Raw genomic sequence first — 18,778 nt, 5'->3', positions numbered from 1 at the left:
ATCTGCATCTGTATGCTAGCACTCGTCATCATAAGCTATAATTGCAAGTGGGGGGTTCTCTTGAGGACTGGAGCCATGTTTTATTTCTCTCTGTACCCTCATACCAATGCCCGGTACAAATAGATGAGGAATAAATGTTGAGTGATTGAATGAATAACTACATCCACAGGCAACAGACACAGCTACCATTCCTATACCCTACTCCCCAGAACAAGTTAAACAGAAAATATCACCAGATAATATAACATGAAGGAGAAATTATTTTACTTCTGAGAAGTAAAGTCATATGGATAGGATAGACTGACAGCCTTTCCTCTTTGTAATTTCATCACTTACACACTTCCATTCACATGGCCACCTCAACTGCCTGGAACATAGCCAGTTGGCAAGAAAAGCCTTCCTATAACAACTAAAATAGGTATCATCAAGCTCATACATCATAAGAAGAGCAACCCAGCCTCTCTCTCAGATTTAAGTATTCACTTTAGGTATCATTCTACAAAGCTTGACCCATGAGGGTGTGTGTGTATGTGTGTGTGTGTGTGTGTGTGTGTGTGTGTGTGTGTGTGTGTGTGTGTGTGTGTGTGTGTGTGTTGAAGGAGGCTCATTTAGTAAAGGGGTAAATAGCCCAATGCAAAGAGCCTCCTTATAAGGAAAAATATTCATGTTAATGACTTTGTATTCTATAAGTTATTAAAAGTCAGGGAAACAGGAATTTTTTTAAACATCTTTACTGGAGTATAATTGCTTTACGATGGTGTGTTAGTTTCTGCTGTATAACAAAGTGAATCAGCTATACTTATACATATATCCCCATATCCCCTCCCTCTTGCGTCTCCCTCCCTCCCACCCTCCCTCTCCCACCCCTCTAGGTGGTCACAAACCACCGAGCTGATCTCCCTGTGCTAAAGTGAGAGAGTGGCATGGACATATAGACACTACCAAACGTAAAATAGATAGCTAGTGGGAAGCAGCCGCATAGCACAGGAAACAGGCATTTTATACAGGTGTTTTTCTTTTGTGAAAACAGTTAAAATGAAAATTAAAAAGTGGCTCTTAAAGAAATAAGCTTTAGGTACTTGAAAAATTCACTTATTTGGAACACTTCATTTTCTGATGTTACAGGAAAATGAGGTGCACGTATGGGTAGTGAAAAATTCACCTATGGACACATTGTGCAAAGAAGCCAAGACTTGTACCATTCCTTGGGGAAGTTTCCTGTGGGGAGGAGTGATGTCCCAAGTCTGACACCTTTCAATTATTGAGATTTGTGTCCCCCAATCTAGTCCAGTCTTCAGATACTTTAAAAACTTTGGATCGATTAGTCATTTTTCCCTTCCTATTTTTTCCATTGTAACTTTGGACTCAAGCTGTCAAGCTTCCAGGCACATGTTGCCATAGGAGACTCTGTTTGTTTAGGGTGGAGTAGTTATTTTTGGCATGTTAGGGGAGGAGCAATTAATTCTAATAGGTATATAGTAAATTATATACTTGTGTCTTTCCAACCTTTTCTCTGTATTTATGCTCCTTTTTATAAATTCCCTTCTCTTCCCAGATGACCCTGTAAGAACATTCTAGAAATCATGTCCAGGCTATAGCCATCGAAGTCTAGTGAGCTCTAGAGAAGGTCACCTAGACAATTTCTGATCTTTTCAACATATCTTCCCTAATACTCGAGATGAGAAGCACTCCTTGGGGAAGAGGTTGGAAAGAAAGATTCCCAGGATCTTTTATTAATCCATTCAAATGTCTAAGTTGTTTTTATGAAAAGGAAGATCTTCTTTAGATCTCCCTTTAATCCTCCATATTGAAGACCATACTTTTATATGTAGGAGAAGTATTTTGGGTGCTCTTTGGATTTTTATAGACGATTACATGAAAAAGAAAGAAGAAACAGATTCAGTTTTGCCAATGAGTCAGTCAGGGTTGGAGGAAAAGTAACAGATGCAGAGTTAGATGAGGAAAATATACTCCAAACACTGGAAAAAGAAAATTCTGGGGGAAATCTCAGTGGATGTATCTGGTCCTCCCAGGAGAACCCAAGGGCATCTATAAGTGTTAAGGATGCAGCTAGTTGTATTTTGACTCCTATTTGGCTGCAATTGTAGATTCAAGTTATGATTATATAGTTATTCCAAGTTCTCCAGAGCCAGAGTAACTGGCTCTAGGGTTAAAGACAAGTGCTCATCTCAAATCTTTGTCTTTTATCCCAGTGAGGCGTGTGTTGAGAACAGAATTCATTTTCACTTCCTGCTCTCAACTGACATTGCTGTGCAGCTGTCTGACAGCTGTTGAGTTCCACCCCACAAGTAGCAGCTTCTCAGAGGTTTGCAAACTGGTATACATCTGGAATGATGTTCAAGTGACCTCAGGACCCCATAGAATAAATCAAAACATTGAAGAAATAACGTGGATGAGCTCATTCTGATATAACTCAATTGCTGAAAATTATTTAATGGCCATTAAAAAAATTTGTATTTATTTATTTATTTTTGGCTGCGTTGGGTCTTCGTTGCTGTGCGTGGGCTTTCTCTAGTTGCGGCAAGCGGGGTCTACTCTTCGTTGCGGTGCACGGGCTTCTCATTGCGATGGTTTCTTTTGTTGCGGAGCACAGGTTCTAGGCTCACGGGCTTCTAGGCACATGGGCTCGGTAGTTGTGGCTCATGGGCTCTAGAGCACAGGCTCAGTAGTTGTGGCGCACGGGCTTAGTTGCTCCGCGGCATGTGGGATCTTCCCAGACCAGGGCTCGAACCCGTGTCCCCTGCATTGGCAGGCGGATCCTTAACTACTGCGCCACCAGGGAAGTCCCTTAATGGCCATTTTTTTTGCTTTAGTGATCTATCTCATCAAAGCAGAGTGAAATAGGGAACAGTCCTTCTATTTGACATTTAAGGAGGGTGGGGGAAGAGAAAGTGATTTGAATATGTGAACTGGAAGGTGGCCTCAGGACTCAAGAGTCTACTGACTGTCCTGTGGCTGAAAGAGCTTGACTACGAGATGCTTCCTGAGGCTTCGCAATTGGGTATCCACTCAGGATGGGGAGCAGCTAATATGATTGAGTAGGTGGGCTGCCTGGGCTGGTGCACCCTCCAGGATGCCGTGGGACACCGTTTCCCTCTGAGAGTGGTTCTAGAGAAACAGTGCGTTGGGCTGCTGAGCTATTTTTTTTTAACCGCTCGTTGCTGTCCTTACCATACATTCCCTTTTGGGGTGAAACACTCCACTAACTCTGGTTTGGCCTGGGCCCCTTTCCCATTTTGGTTCCTGTTAACTTGCAGCAGTAACAGGAGTAGATGGAAACCGTTTGGCTTCCTCTGCTCTAACCCTGTGTCTACCTGCTGTGCACGAAGTAGCTGTACATGGGGGATGATTTGTGTTCCAGCACTGGTGTCCCAAACCCTAGGACCACTGCATTCTGCACAAACATCATTTGAGTCTATAGCAACCCAGGACTATTGGGGTCTCTAAGTACAAGAACCAGAAGAGATGGAGGTTATGGTCCTTAATCTGTGAGAAGCAGCAAAAAATCAAGATACATGACTTCTAATCCTCAACTCTGCTTGACCTTGCTGTGTGACCTGGAGTAATTTTTGTCATCTCTATTTATCCCCATTTCCTCACTGATACAATGGGACTTTAAAAAGCCAACCCTGCCTGATGCACAGGTTTTCCTGATGATCGACAGAGTTAGCATGTGTGCAAATATTTTGTAACCTACCTAATGATGTAAAGACCTACTATTATGAGAAGGTGAAAAAGTTGATCAAGGAATTAAATGAACCATCCTGGTCCCTAGAGTAGGCCAGGAGCAGATATTGGTTGTGAAATTTGACAATTCCTTCAATCCAATGGTCTTATCTTGCAACTTTTCAACTTCTTGAGAATATTAGGTCCATTTTTACCCTGCCCCTTTGGTGCTCTCCCATAATAATGTCTCGAGTTCCATGGGTTACGTTGGGGGTGGGATAAGTGGGAGAATAGGGTGAAGCAGAGCGAAGTTGTACTTAGACCCTGACTTGCTACCTCCTTACCAGCCTTTCCAAGCAGACGGTTGGTGTGATACCATCAACAACCGGGCCTACTGCCACTATGATGGGGGAGACTGCTGCTCTTCCACACTCTCCTCCAAGAAGGTAAGTGAGGGCGCCCGGGAGTGGGAGGAGAGGGTAGCAGCTCCAGAAATAGAGGCAGGAGCTTTGGCTGGCTCTCCTTCGTGGTGCGTCGTAATTTGCTTTTCTTCAACCGTCGAGAAGAGGGAATGATAATGAACAAACGTTGGAGCTTCTACAGTGACAGGATTAAGGATAGTCATTTTAGGATAGGTTGTTAGAAAACACTAGTCTCTCATTGTCAGTCCTGTAACTGCTAGAGAAAAGCCATGCTTCTGCTACTCAAAGACTCCCACCTGCTTAACATTGTCCAGAAAAAGTTTCTGTAGGTAGGGAATAATGGCTTCCACTCCTTGGAGAGGCAGGATTATCCATGAAGTGGTAGCCACTTATTATTAAACTTCACAGTGAAATGTATAATCCTATAAAGTGTATTACAAGCATATTGCAGGTGTATGTTGAGCAGCCACCACAAGCTACCTGGAGCGTTCCCCCTGCTGTATCCTGAGCGGCAGTCCTTTTCTTTTCTTTTTTTTTTTTTAACATCTTTATTGGAGTATAATTGTTTTACAATAGTGTGTTAGTTTTTCCTTTACAACAAACTGAATCAGTTATACATATACATATGTTCCCATATCTCTTCCCTCTTGCTCAGTCCTTTTCTTGATGCCTTTTACCCTGTTGCTCTGGACTCTATTAAAATAGAAGATATGCTCAAGCTAAGCCTATAAAATTGAATAGGCTGAAAATTTGGAATAATATGGTTGAAAAGCCAAGAGCTCCAAAGATAACTGATGCTAGTTGGCCGATTTGATGAATCAGAAATACACAAGAATGCTTCCTTCCTTGTGTGTGTCTCCACAGTTAAGTCACATCTGCATGATTACCTCGACACAGACCTGAATACTCCTACTAATGGCTAATATTTACTGATGGCTCACTCTGTGCCAGGCATTGTTCTCACCACTGACATGAATTAACTTATTTAGTGCAGAGAGCTCAGGGACTTATTGTATCACTGTTCAATTTGGCCCTCTTTTGCTCTAAAAACCAGCAAATCCCAAACCATGAGAAACAGATCAAGAGCTTGGATTGCAGGTCAGACATCATGCCAACTAGTTCCTGGTCTCACTTGAAGAAAGTAACTGGTCAAGGACCCCATTTCTACTCAGGAAGGCATAACCACTTCGGAAGAAAGCAATCAATTCTCTCCCCATCTCCATCTCACACTCAGCAGATCTAGGGTTTTTCTTTAATGGATTTTGGTGCCTGTGGCCAGTATACACATGAATCAGGATTGAAAAAGCATTTCGCCCCTGTTGACTCCTAAATTACATTTAATTCATATGTGAAAATATGCTGGGAAATTTCCTCAAACCCCACCACCCATTCTCCAGCCCACTTGCCCAGTCACCCAGCCTATCTCTTCAGTGTACTTGGACTATTAAATAATATGCTGATCTGTTGTTGTTTCATTTGACTATCCATGCCCAAAGATCAGAATCTTTGCCACCTTTACATCATATCTCCTGAATGCCCAATTCTCTCTGAAGCTAATTATGGACACTCAAAAAGTATGATTATCTGTTGGTAGCAGTGCAAGCAGGAAGAGAACAACTTTGCTGGACCATCTCTGACCTGGAGGAGGGATAATTACACAGCAGGAGGGCAATCCAGCCACAAACGATGGGTAGAGAGATTCATTGTTTCACCAAGCCAAAGTATATCCTGGGTTCAAGAAGGGCAAAACCTCAAGCTTATGAAGATAGAAGAGATGATTCTATGGCCCCAAGAACATCAAAAAAGTAGAAGACGTAGAGCTAGGTAATAGAGTCTTGGTTTTCCGGGTAGCAGTGTCATGACCTTGAGTTAAGTCACCCTACCTCTCTTGACCTTCCCCGTAAGAAGAAAATACTAACATTCATCTTACCTACTTTACAAAGATTTTGTGAAGATTGATAATAACAACAAAAACATTAACAGCAGTAGTTTTGAACAGTAGTGGTAATATTAGAAGTAGTAGTAACAGATATTAGAGGTGCCTGGAAATGTGTGTCTCATATCCATCATCTTACTTCAACTACACTAACACCCTCTTGGGTAGCTGCTATTGTCCTCCCACTTTATATATAAAGAAAATTGGAGGCTTCCCTGATGGCTCAGTGGTTGAGAGTCTGCCTGCAGATGCAGGGGACGCGGGTTCGTGCCCCGGTCCGGGAAGATCTCACATGCCACGGAGCGGCTGGGCCCGTGAGCCATGGCCGTTGAGCCTGCGCGTCCGGGGAGAGACCGCAACAGTGAGAGGCCTGCGTACCGGAAAAAAAAAAAAAAAAAAAAAGACCTTGCCTAAGGAGACAGTGGTGTGTAAGTGAAAGAACTGAGTGTTCATTTCAATTCTGTGATACTGACACGCAATCCCACACTTCCTCTGGGACCAAGTGAGAAAAAAAGCAAAAGCTGGTTGAAAGTGTGATGCTTGGTGCAAAAATGAGTGATTTCAACTTCTCTTTGATTTCTCCGAGGTCATTCCATTTGCTGCTGACTGTGATCTGGATGAGTGCACCTGCCGAGACCCCAAGGCAGAAGAAAACCTGTAACTGTGGGGTCAAGCCCCTCCTTCCACTGCCCTGGAGGCAGTAAGAATCAGAGGCCTCCACAAAAGGAAACAAACGATGAATGAAGTAGAAAGGTCATGAAATGAAGGAAGGAAGAAGGACACCAAGGATCCTATAAGAAATGCAAGAGGACGTTTATAGGTGCCAACTATTGCATCAAGTAGCCCAAGTAAGGAAGAATCGTAGGCAAACATTTCTTCAAAGAGGCAGTTGATTTAAAGTGGAAAGAGAAATATGATATATATACAAGGACCCTCCTTCCCCATTTATATTCTATCAAATCCCATCCTCAACTCTTGCCCTGCTACCCACTCTGCACCCTGCCAACTACTCAGCACCACCCAACGTGTAAACCAATACCAAAATACTAGAAGAGAAGTTGCCAGGGACACTCTGCTAATACCCCATTGTGAATGGATGGCCATCTTTCAGGGCTCGTCTCGTCTAAACTGGCTCTCTCCCTTTCTTTGTGTAGTCTCCTTTAGTAATAATGAGGTTAGTTATTAATTCTTTATAAGTATTTAAACATAATGATATAAATATATTATATATATTATATTTTTTGCTGTCTACTAAGCTAAAAATTATCCATTGTTCCACACATGCTGCTGTGAAGTTCACGTCCAAAATGAATGCTGAGGGCTTGAGGACCAAAAGACAAGTTCTTCTGCCATCTTTCTATTCCTAGGGATTGGCAGGCTGAGAGGGAACTGGGGAAGGAAAGAGAGAGATTAGATGGAGTTTTTGATAACCACATGCCCAGTTTGAGGAGATGGGGGCTTGGAATGATAATACTAAAAGGCATGGAAAGGTGGGTGGGGTTATCCATCGGTGATGGGTCCAGGAAAACTAGACTATGGTTCTTGAGTATCCATCCAAAAAGAATACATTCTCTTCAGTTCTTGGAACTCTTCGTTGCAGTTGGTGAGGCCCGGGAGTTTCTGCACTTCCACAGGTGCCTCTTCCAAGTGTGGCTCTCAGCCAGTCACTCAGTCAACAAGTCTGTATGTAGGCTCACTCCCCCATCACCAGGATTAGAGGAACTCACGCATTCCTCATACTTGGCCTGTGGTCTCCCTTTCTCTAAGTCTCCAAGCCTGGCCATCATTCACGGCCACATGACCTATTGTTGACTTTCTGGGGAAAAAATGTCATGGAAATGACATCGGGGAAAGGTGGAGGAAACTGAAGAACAGGCAGGTTTGGAGGAGCCGCGGGAGGCCATAGACAGGGGAGAAGTCAGGGTAAATCAGAGCCCAGGTGCTGGAGGATGAACTGGGTCAAGGAGACTCGGCCTTGTTCCGAGTCTCCACGGCAGACCAAAGGGGATCTTTTGAACAATGCAGACTCGGAGGTAAATTCTATTCAAGTGTGATGTGTCGAATCTGTGTCCCAGAGCGAGCACTTTGAGCAAGCTATGAAAATAACATGGAGCAAGGGTGACACTCTGTGGGGAGAGAGAAGAATTTCAACTACTTAGGGTCCATTTTGTCGTTGTTAATCTTTCTTGCTCAGTAGATGGACTGTATGTGAAATGACCACGTTTAACCTGCCTCTATTTACGTCCTGGGCTGACTCATTTTGCAAGTGGTCTACTGCAGTTGTTTTTTAGAGATGATTTACGGATTAGGCCTTGGAGAAAGAAAGTAAGGAGCTAGTTTCTTGTTCAACACCCCAGTTTATCATCTCAGGAAGGGAAGAATAGGCAAAAGTTCAAGGGCAGCCTTGGTCTCTGTGGATCGCCTGCTCTTTGGCTCTGACCACAGTTTTCTATTCTTTCCATCAACGCTGAAAGCAATGGCTGTGCAAATATCAATAGAAAGACGAAATACTTCCCCCACTATCTTGAGCCAGACTTCACGTAGGAAAGAACAACATTCTGGAGTGGAATAAAAAGGAGAAGGAGATTACGCATATTTATCTGTGGGGATCTGAAATGAGGGTGGCAAGGTCACTGGGGAAGGGAAAGACCAGAGTCTGCCCATCCAAAATACTCTTGTTCTCTGTATTTGCAGCCGTAATGGAAACAATAGCCTAGATACCTACTGTTCCTTATCTAGGTTCACATTTTTAGTGCCCCCAAGAAGAGAATATTTATTTCTGGGATTCTGATAGGCTTCAATATGGAAAGGACAGTAGAAAAGTTTAGATTCTTCATTTTAAAACAGTTGTAAGATGGTTATCCAAATGTCTCGAAGCAATGTCAAACTCCGTGCTGCATGCCAGCGTGGATCTGGGCTCAGTCTTCCCACAGGAGTTACAGTGAGAACATTTCTCTTTCGTACTTCATTTTAAAATATTTCATTCTCTGTTGGCAACGTGTGCACTGTATCGCTGCCCTGGGAAGGTGAGAGTAGGGTTCTGGGGGTGTTGTGGAAAGCCTGTCAGGCCACAGGCTGCCCAGCCCGAGTCAGCCCTGGCCATTCATAGGTGGCAGGTTCTTCCGGCCTTTGTCCCTGGAGCCTAGTGCTTCAAGCTCCTCGGGTCACTAATAAAGTTGAAGCTCTAGGACACCCCCGGTCACAAATCCCCAGTGGATATCAACTCACACTCACTCCACGTGGTGGTCTCTGCTGCTCTTCCCAGACAGAGGGCCTCTCCCAGAGGCTCTTCCATTTGTTTCCTTGTTCCAAAATCACTTCTCTGCTTCTTCTTTTCCCCAGTAACTAGGAGCTCTGGGGTCCAGGTTGCCTAGGGCTGGATGACTCTGATGATTAGTGTGACAGTTTCCAACCAGAGAGATGAGAGGGCAGAGTGAGGAGGATGGTCAGCTGGCAAACTTGTACCTGAAAGTAAAGAGCTATTCTTGACTCTCTCTTTTCCTTCCCCCCATTACAAGGCATTGGATTTGGCATGTCCTCTCCTCTGTGAGATCACTATTGAGTGTGTCAGTTAGCATCCCAGGGGGCTGGCTTGATTGGGAACACAGTGAAAGGAGCTATCTACTGTATTGTAACGTAAAACAGCTACAGCCAGTTATTTTGTAAGATTATAAAGTGTTCATTAAAAAATCAGCACACAAAATGGGAAGTGTCTTTGGTGTCTTATTCTTCGTTTAAATCATTCCATCACTTCCAAATTGCTCGAGCACTTCATTTGCTCGTTTCAGGTCTGGACCTCCACCATTGATTGACTGATGATTCTTTTCAGTCACTTAAAAACTATTTATTAAGTAAATGGTAGGCATAAGGAAGGTAAACATGAAAGTTCACAAGAAGAGATGACATATACAAAAGCAGAGTACACAGCAGTCATGTCAAGTGCCTCATGAGTTGTAGGAATAAAACGCAAGAATCATTTACAGTCCAGAGGGAGTAGCGTCACCTCTGGATGCCAAAGGCAGGGAGTATTTGAAAGGAAGATGGTCCATGAAGGATGCATACGAGCTTGATAGGCAGAAATGGGAAAGGGGGAGAGAAGAGTCCAGGCAAAGTGAAGAACAGGGCTGACCCTATGGCAGCAGGAAGGGGGAAAGGCTGGGTGACAGCAGACGTCCCTGGGGCATCCAACTTAGCTAGAAGGTAGAACTCAGCTCACATATGCCCTGCATTTGGCAAACGCAATCTGATTTAATCCTCACAAACAGATCTGCAACTTCCACTATTTCATTTCACAGATGTGGACACCAAGTGTCAGTGTGTAAAGAAAGTTCTTTAAGGTCATATGCCTGGCACTAGAGTCAAGCCTGGTTCTGTGAGACACCAAGATAGATATAAGAAGGAAAAGAAAAATGATGGTTCATAGGATGGGAAAAGGCAAAGGAGAAGTGGAGAGAGATGTCAAAGACAATGACTCTGCGTTATCTTTATACCCATAAAGGTTATCATCACTGACAGAAAAGGGAAGCCAGGAGGAGTAAGCTTCTGAAGAAAGAGCGTGTGTGTCTCTGCTTTTTGATAAAATCAGTTTCAAAGCCAGTTAGATAAGTCATTGGAAATTTCATATAAAGCAGTATTTAGCAGGCTGGAGGAGGCTTCTGCAGCTGGGGGCAGTTTGCCAATGTCTCTGGCCCTGCTGGGCACCACCTGGCTGCCACAAGGGCCAGGTGGTTATCTCAGTACATGTATGAGCCTTTTGGGAAGGCCTGAGGAATAGATAGTTAGAAATGTGAGCCTGGAACTTGAGAGAGGGGTGTGTGACTAGAAATAAACTTTTTTTTTTTTTTTTTGGTGGTGGTACGCGGGCCTCTCACTGTTGTGGCTTCTCCCGCTGTGGAGCGCAGGCTCCGGACGCGCAGGCTCAGCGGCCATGGCTCACGGGCCCAGCCGCTCCGCGGCATGTGGGATCTTCCCGGACCGGGACACGAACCCGTGTCCCCTGCATCGGCAGGCAGACTCTCAACCACTGCGCCACCAGGGAAGCCCGAGATAAACTTTTAAGAGTAAAAATAATGTTACCTGACATTTTCTTTATGGCTTGCAAAGTACCTTCATATGCTTTATTGCTACGCATGGGTTAAGCAGAAGTTTTTGTTTTTTCGTGTTGGGTTTTTTTTCCATTTTACAGATAAGGAAACTGTGTATTAGAGAGGCCATTGAAAAATTTAAGTTCATATTACTAAGTGCAGGTTGGGATGGGAATCCAACTTTTCTGTCTCCAAATGTGATGTGCTTTCCACTACATGAAGTCCAGCCCACTAGATCCAGAATGAACTCAGATTTTCCCAGCTGAAATGGGAAAGTTAAATGTCTTTTTACTTGTTTATATTTCAAGGTGCTCATTGGTTTACCGGTGGCTTTCTTAGTAGCTGATGGTAGGAAAACTGACAGCAAACCTAGAGAATCGTTCCAGGGCCCTCGGCTCATGCCAGGCCCTGAGTATAAGCAGATGCCCTGCACATGCCCGTTAGGCCAGCTGGACTGAGACATTCTGGCAAGGCTGCCTTCTCCCTAATAGTTTCCCCAGGGAGAGTCCTGGAGAGAGACTTTGGACCTCTGGTTTCCATTGACTGACAAACTTAAATGAAATGATGAGTCACCCGTCAGCTGGGAGACTCACTACTCTAAGATTCCGGCCAATCAGATGTTGAGGGGCTCAGGATGGCAGGAGGGTAATATGGCTTTTCACTTATAAATAACTCCAGGGCATCTCTGGAGCTGGCTTTGGGTCATCTCTTTTTATGTCACCCCAAGAAGACCACTGGTTCTGGACCGATAACATTTCCGTTTGCCCAACGTTTGGCTCAGAAAAAGCAATGGTGATGAGAATCTTGTATCTTGTAATATATGTCCACACCCATAAAACCTACACATGCCCTGGGTATTTGGAACAAAATAAGACTCATTCGAAAGTAATGATTGTTTTCAAGTTGTTCGTGATTTGCTGATGATCCCTCTTTCTGTTTGTTTCCCCCTTGATCCTGCCACTAGATCCTCGGGTTACATTGCCAAGTGTTAGTGAGAACTGGTGTGACAATGGCAGAGTCCATTCTTAAAAGGATCTACAAGTCAAATCTGGTTAACATTCCAAATCAGTATAATAAAAACATTCCCAAGCCCTGAAAGATAGTACAGATCAACTACAATTTGCTAGTGTTCTTCAAATCAAATTTTCTTCTCAGGATAATTTAATATAGACAAGCTTCCTTTGCCTTGTCTTTGTCCACACAAAAGTCACTTATTCAAATGCAGAAAATAAATAAATAAAAGGAGACTCTTGACTTTTTAATGACTGCCAATCATGTTGTATCAATTTGCCTTTCCTCTCCATGAGATAATAACTGCTATCTGCAGGCAGCTGCTTTGTAAAAAATATCTGTACTCTGAGAAGTCACATATTTAAATCTCACAAAAGGCTCTCAAAGGTCAAGAAAGTTCCCATATCAAAACTCGACGTGTGCAGTTCGGAGTGCTTTCTGAATAGTAAAGCCAAGTTGTGTTAGGACACAAATAATTTCCAGGGAATGATTTTGTTGGTAGCGAATCAATAACCTTTAGAATGATCTGTAAGAGGGTTCCTACAGTTTCTTCAAATGTCCTAGAAAATATTGCTCATGAACTCAACACTGCTCTTGACTTCTCTACTTTGCCAGGTAACTTGCTAAAGGCACCTTAACTTTGAGAAGTCAGCCGTGACTGAGGAGCAGTAAAACACTTACAGATGAGACATAAGCAGTATTCAAAGAGGTACAGAAATGCCCGAGGTGGCACAGCTAATAAGTGGCAGAGCCCTGATTTAGACCCTCGGAGTCTGGTTCTAGGGTCTATGCATTAACCCCCTATGCTCTAACAGAACACTCCCTCTCTGGGGAAACCACACACATAAAGCACAGTACTTAGATTTATAGGTTCTCAGGCTTGAAAGAGTCTCCAAAAGACTGAATTATTCACATAACGTTTCCTACCATGGGTTGTCCTGCCTAATTGTGAATCAGCCTAGTATTAAGGAAATCACTGTCTCCCAGGGCTACACATTTTATATCTGGACTGTTCTGACTTTAGTGAAGCAAAAAAATACCCAAATAGCTGGTGATATCAATAAATAAATATTTATTTATTTATTTATTTATTTATTTATTTATTTATTTATTTATTCTGTGCCAGGTGCTAGGGATACGGCAGTGAACAAAACAAAGCGCCTTATTTGGAAAGACATTGGTGGAGACAGACTATATAGTGTAGAGTGCTACAAGGAAAACTAAGGGGCAGTAAGTGGGGTAAGGAGGGGCCGGGGTGGGGAGGTGCTAGTTTCTATAGGGAAGGTCTGTGAATGCTTCTCAACAGCAGGAAGTCAGCTGCCCCGTGGATACCTGGGGGGAGAGTGAGCCAGAACAGGAAACAGCAGGAGTGAGGTGGGAGAGAGCTTTAGTGTGTCTGCAGAAGAGCAGAACAAGGGAAGCAGGTGAGGGCAGAGAGGGATAGGGGTGGGGAGGGGTCACAGAGGGTCTCCTTAGCCGCGGTAAGGACTCTGGCTTTTACTTGGAGGGAAATTGTTTCCCACACCAGTTTCTCTGTATCTGCACATAATCCATCGCATGTGCTTCCTAACTCTCACATCCATCCTCCTCCTTTCGGTTTGCCTTCCTCTCAGCCCGGCTTGGGCTGCCATCACCTCCTCTGCTGCCATGGTAACGTCACCAAGCCAGGTCCCTTCTCCTGTCTCTTCCCCCGCCGTCTGTTGTTGCGAGGCTTCCACATCATTCCTCCTGTAGCACACCTCTCATCCGGTCACCCGGGACTCAGGGAAAGGAGCTCACCGTGTCTGCCTGTCCTGAAGGATCAAACCACTCTCAGCACAGCCAACCTGTTAACACTGGCTTCCTGCTGCTTCCGAACTAGTGGTCCTCCCCAGCCCCACACCACCCCCTGCCCCCCTCCAGTCAGAGAGGATGCGCCCACAGTCCCTGAGGCTCCTGCTCCTGCCCGTGCTAATCCCTAACCTGGATGCCCTCCCTCCATCTCCACATGCCCCAAAGCTGCTCACTTCCCAGTCCCCTCTCGTGTTCTCCAGTTCTGTGAAGCTGCACTTCCTTCCCCATCTGATGAGATTTACTGTGTCCATGGCTCCTTATTTTCCTCTCCCAGGATCATCAATCTGGTTGACTGATGTTTCGTTAGCTGTGTTCTTGTCTTTCCCTCCTATTCAATTGTAAACTCTTCGAAGCCAGGTGAACTCAGGGCTCCATTAGACCATTCGATACCTTTTCTGAGAAATAAAAAAAAGCACCCCTTCATCTGAGTAAAAGCAAACCAATGTCAGAGAGCATGGCTTGAAAAGTATAGCACGGGCTGGATTTCTGGCCATATTCACCCCCTGGACCAGGCAGCCTCGGGCAAGACACAACTTTACATCTCTACCTTGTGGCCCTAGAAACACTATCTTACTTGATTTTGGATCTCTGACACTGCCTTGCACAGTGCCTTGCCTGAATAAATTACCTTAAAATTTGCTGAGTTGAATCCCAATTCTGATTTGGGGAATGTGAGAATGAAAAGAAAAGAAAAAATGTTGTGTCTGGGGTTGGAGATGGGTGGGTGGGTCTGTGGACACTCGAGTTTTATGCTTTGACGGTTTCTTTAACACTAGTCTGAGCAAGGATGATAACACAGGGCCAACACAGAAGACTGTAGGTTGTGAGTACATAGTTTCAAAATGACTCATTTTGAAGCTGACCATTGAATTCAGGGTTTGTCGGTCAGTTTTATGTTGAGGTGTACTTTAGCTCAGCTAAGATGTGCACATTTTGGTTTTAGATGTGTAGTCCACGTGGATTAGGAAGAAGTAGCAACTGTTGATTAGGCAAGATTGAGACTCTAAGAGACAACCTGACCTGAGACGAAGTGAAGTGACCTTGAGCAAGTTATTTAATGGCTTAAGACTCAACTTTCCCATCTGTAAAATGGAATGATAATTCCTAACAGAATTTTGATGCAGATTTACTACAATAATCATGAAGTGCCTTCCATGGAGGCACTTTTTTCTTTCTCTTTTTTATAAATTTATTTATTTATTTTTGGCTGCTTTGGGTCTTCGTTGCTGCACATGGGCTTTCTCTAGTTGTGGCGAGCGGGGGCTACTCTTCGTTGCGGTATGCGGGCTTCTCATTGCGGTGGCTTCTCTTGTTGCGGAGCACGGGCTCTAGGCTTACAGGCTTCAGTAGTTGTGGCTTGAGGGCTCTAGAGCACGGGCTCAGTAGTTGTGGCACACGGGCTTAGTTGCTCCGTGGCATATGGGATCTTCCTGGACCAGGGCATGAACCCATGTCCCCTGCATTGGCAGGCGGATTCTTAACCACTGTGCCACCAGGGAAGCCCCCATGGAGGCACTTTTAAAATGGTGATTATAAGTATTATTACCCAAGATCGACAGAAGTATCCCTGGTACAGAAGTAACAGAGTAGTGGGCATGGTGATTGGCTGGCTTTTGGGTTTCCACATACTTTCTGGCCTAGGATGTGAATTATTCTAATGGGTATTCCTCTCTCTCTCTCTCTCTCTCACACACACACACACACACACACACACACACACACAACACACCCATATACACACACTCACATGCTCATATGCAACTAAGTGTTCTATGACCCTTTGGCTATGTTTTAAATATAATTTCATTTAAAGCCACACTATGTGCCAGTCTGAGGCCCCAGATTAAATAGTTAGAATGTGACCCTGATTCCAAGTAGTAAGGGGAGGAAAAAATTGTTTAAACTATGTCATCAAGAAATGTAATTTATTCACAATTTTAGAGGGTCATGTTGATGCCAGAGCATGTCCTGGGGCTCTGCCTGGGCAGCATACTCACGAATAAGCAAACTGGATCCATCCATACTAATTGTAGTTTTAGACAATTTACCTTCACAAAGTAAAGAGGGCCCCAGGCAAGGATCGTGGCTTGGGGAGAGTAACAAGGTTTCCTCTAGATGTAAATGACATTCCTGGAGATACCAAGGCATCAAGACTTGACTGTCTCAAAATAAACTTTGGTAGAAATTATAGCCATTCATGTATTTATCTTGCTCATTCGGAGAGTACAGACCTCAGACTGAAGACCTAGTGTGGACTCCCAGTTCAAGGAGATGTTGGGCAGATGAGCCTTTTAGGGCCCATTTATAAAGTGGGGATGAGTTTATATTATGAGCACTCGATAGGGTAACATTAGTAACCCTTGAAAGCACTTGGTATACAAAGTGTTCCACGTGAGTTTCTTTCCCATAGCATGGCTGGAGTTCAGTAAATACTGATTAATAATAAATATTTATTAGTGAAAGAATTTTCTTCCTTCTTTTCCATTGAAGTGCCCAGTACCTTCCTATTATCATTCCAGGTGTACTTAAAATCTCACCACTTGTTTCCAGTTTCCATTCATGCTATAGCTCAGACAAGAGTTTCCTCTAAGCTAGTTAAGGGTTCGGGGAAGAGGAAATCGGACAGGAAAGAGTTGAATCTGGAGAAGAGTTGAGTCTGGCAAGACCTGGAGGTAAAGGCAAGAGCAGAGTCTGGCAATATCTTTTCCAGGCTCCAGAAGGGAGTTCCAGGCCTCCTTCCTCATGAACAACTTGGCCAGCAGTTGTCCACGCTACCTCATTATTATCAGGATTTCTATGAATCTCCTGGCTAGTGAAGCCGCATCTAAGCACTGGGCTTCTGACACAGACCCCGCCTTGACCTCAGGCTCTATGTGCTCTCCAACTCCAGCTCTTCAAGTCACGCCAGTCCCACCCTTTCACTGTCCTTGTGGTCTTATCTCTCCTGGCGCCAGCGTCCTTCCAGACTTGCCTCTTCAACCCACTACTGCCCATTCCCGTTGCTAACACACACCACGGATCTGTCTTCTGTTTGATCCCACTGTGAGGGTTTTGAGATCCCAGGTCCATGCCCACAGTGAGAATACCACGTTGGAGAAGGGCAGGCAGCAAAGGAAAAGACAGAAGTGAACTTTTGCAGGGAAGAACTTGCAAAGTGCCTGCTGAAGAATGTCCAGCTCAGAATTTTTTGGGAAAAAAAAAAAAAATCATTTGTAGATCAAGTCTCTCTTGGCTCTTTGAAGAGTTTTCCAAATTTCTTCTGGGAGGTCCCCATTCTGTGCCCCGGGGAGAAGAAAACCCACACCTGGGAGATCGGCTTTTCTTTTCTGTGCCTGTCTTCGTCCTGAGGAGTCCTGAGAGGTAGGGCACTCCTTGCTCGTGGTCTCAGCCCAGGCTCTGTGGGGAGGAACGAAGCTCCACTCAGACATTCCAGCAGCTGCTCAAGCCCAGTGGCACTTTGTTAAGTTCTGGGCCACACCCTCTCCTTGGAGTGTTTGCTGGTATTGCTGTGGCAGCCAAATGCCCTTTCTTTATGTTCCCCTCTCCTTGTCCCACACCAGTCAGCTCCATCACCGACACCTCTACTGTGGTTCTCTTCAGATTCCTTCCTAGTCGCCAAGGGACATGGAAGCTACAGGGTGAGGATCAAAACATCTGGCTCTGTCTGATACCCGAGAGTGAGGAAGGTCCAGAGATCTGAAGTGCGTTAGACTGACCTTCTTGGTCAGGGGTTACCGTGGTGTAGACACAGTAGATCCATGGGTGTGGTTGAACGCTTCCTTTCTAGAACTGTAGAGACATCTGCATAGCTGGAATGGTCTGCCTGAGAATACGACCAGGCTTGGAGGGTGGAAATGACTTTTACGCCAGTAGAGATACAAAAGTCAGTGAGATCAGACATGGGAGGAATTCCATTTCCGTGCATGCCAATAAACTCACGTCACAAGAATCCTTGAAAGTGCATAGGCCCAGCTCCCTAGCCACGCCTTCTCCGCGGCAGGGACTGACGCTGTGCTGATGACCAGGATGAAGCAGCAAGACGTGGACACGTAAAGATCGCCGAGTCTCGTTTGTCGGTTCTGCTGCATACTAGGAAACCCTGACCCCCCGCATCAGCAAAACAAAACAAAGAGAAACAACAGACAAAAAGAACATGTTCAGTCAAGTTCTGCTGTTGGTTTAGTTGAATCACCCTGTTGACGTCACATAGGTTCCAATCCCGGGGTGATTTAGTTGGGACACATGGCAGCATTGGAGAGCAGTAAAAAGGGTACACTCTGGCTCCCATACTTTACCTGCCTTATGGCCTTGGGAAAGTTACTTAAGATTTCTAACTTTCCTCATCTGCAGAATGTAGATATTAACAGTATCTGTCCACAGGCTTGTTGGGAGAATTAGACAAGAGAAGCCACGTCAAAGTGATTAGATGGTGCCTGGCACATAATAAGCAAGCAATCAATGTTACTCGCTATTGAAAACAACAACGTCTTCAGGGACAAATCCCACATAAAATGGTAAAACCTCTTAGAGAAAGCTCAGTTTCAAAGACAGCATGTTGTAGTATATACAGAAGTTGAAATATAATGTACACATGAAACATGTAACGTTATAAACCAGTGTTACCTAAAAAAAAACCATAGGGAAAAAAGAGTGCATAGTATAAACTTGAAACATGTTTTCTTGCTACCCTACAATGCTGTCAAGAAAAACCTACCGGGAAAGGATAATAGCTGTGGCACATGTGGCTCCATTTCAGTGTCTAAAGACGGCCAGGGAGCACCAGTACTGTGGAGCCTTTGCTAGGT

At 44.4% G+C, this 18,778-nt stretch overlaps 1 protein-coding gene across 2 annotated transcripts in view; it reads left to right on the top strand.

Annotated features, from left to right (window-relative positions):
• Positions 1 to 18,778, top strand: part of PAPPA2 (pappalysin 2) — a 328,458-nt gene that overhangs the window by 287,831 nt on the left and 21,849 nt on the right. Inside the window, exons 21-22 of one of the 2 annotated variants that reach the window (XM_059051959.2) lie at positions 4,035 to 4,133; positions 6,632 to 9,733. In XM_059051959.2, the coding sequence (XP_058907942.1) occupies positions 4,035 to 4,133; positions 6,632 to 6,706 (174 nt within the window). In that variant the 3' untranslated portion in view covers positions 6,707 to 9,733. Of the gene's footprint in view, positions 1 to 4,034; positions 4,134 to 6,631; positions 9,734 to 18,778 lie in introns of those variants that run through there. The other variant, XM_067031083.1, reaches the window with a different exon arrangement.

Source organism: Kogia breviceps, chromosome 1 (genome assembly GCF_026419965.1).
Source record: "Kogia breviceps isolate mKogBre1 chromosome 1, mKogBre1 haplotype 1, whole genome shotgun sequence".
NCBI classification, from domain to species: domain Eukaryota; kingdom Metazoa; phylum Chordata; class Mammalia; order Artiodactyla; family Physeteridae; genus Kogia; species Kogia breviceps.
The sequence above is the reverse complement of the archived record's forward strand: the minus strand, read 5'-3'. Positions and strand labels throughout refer to the sequence as shown.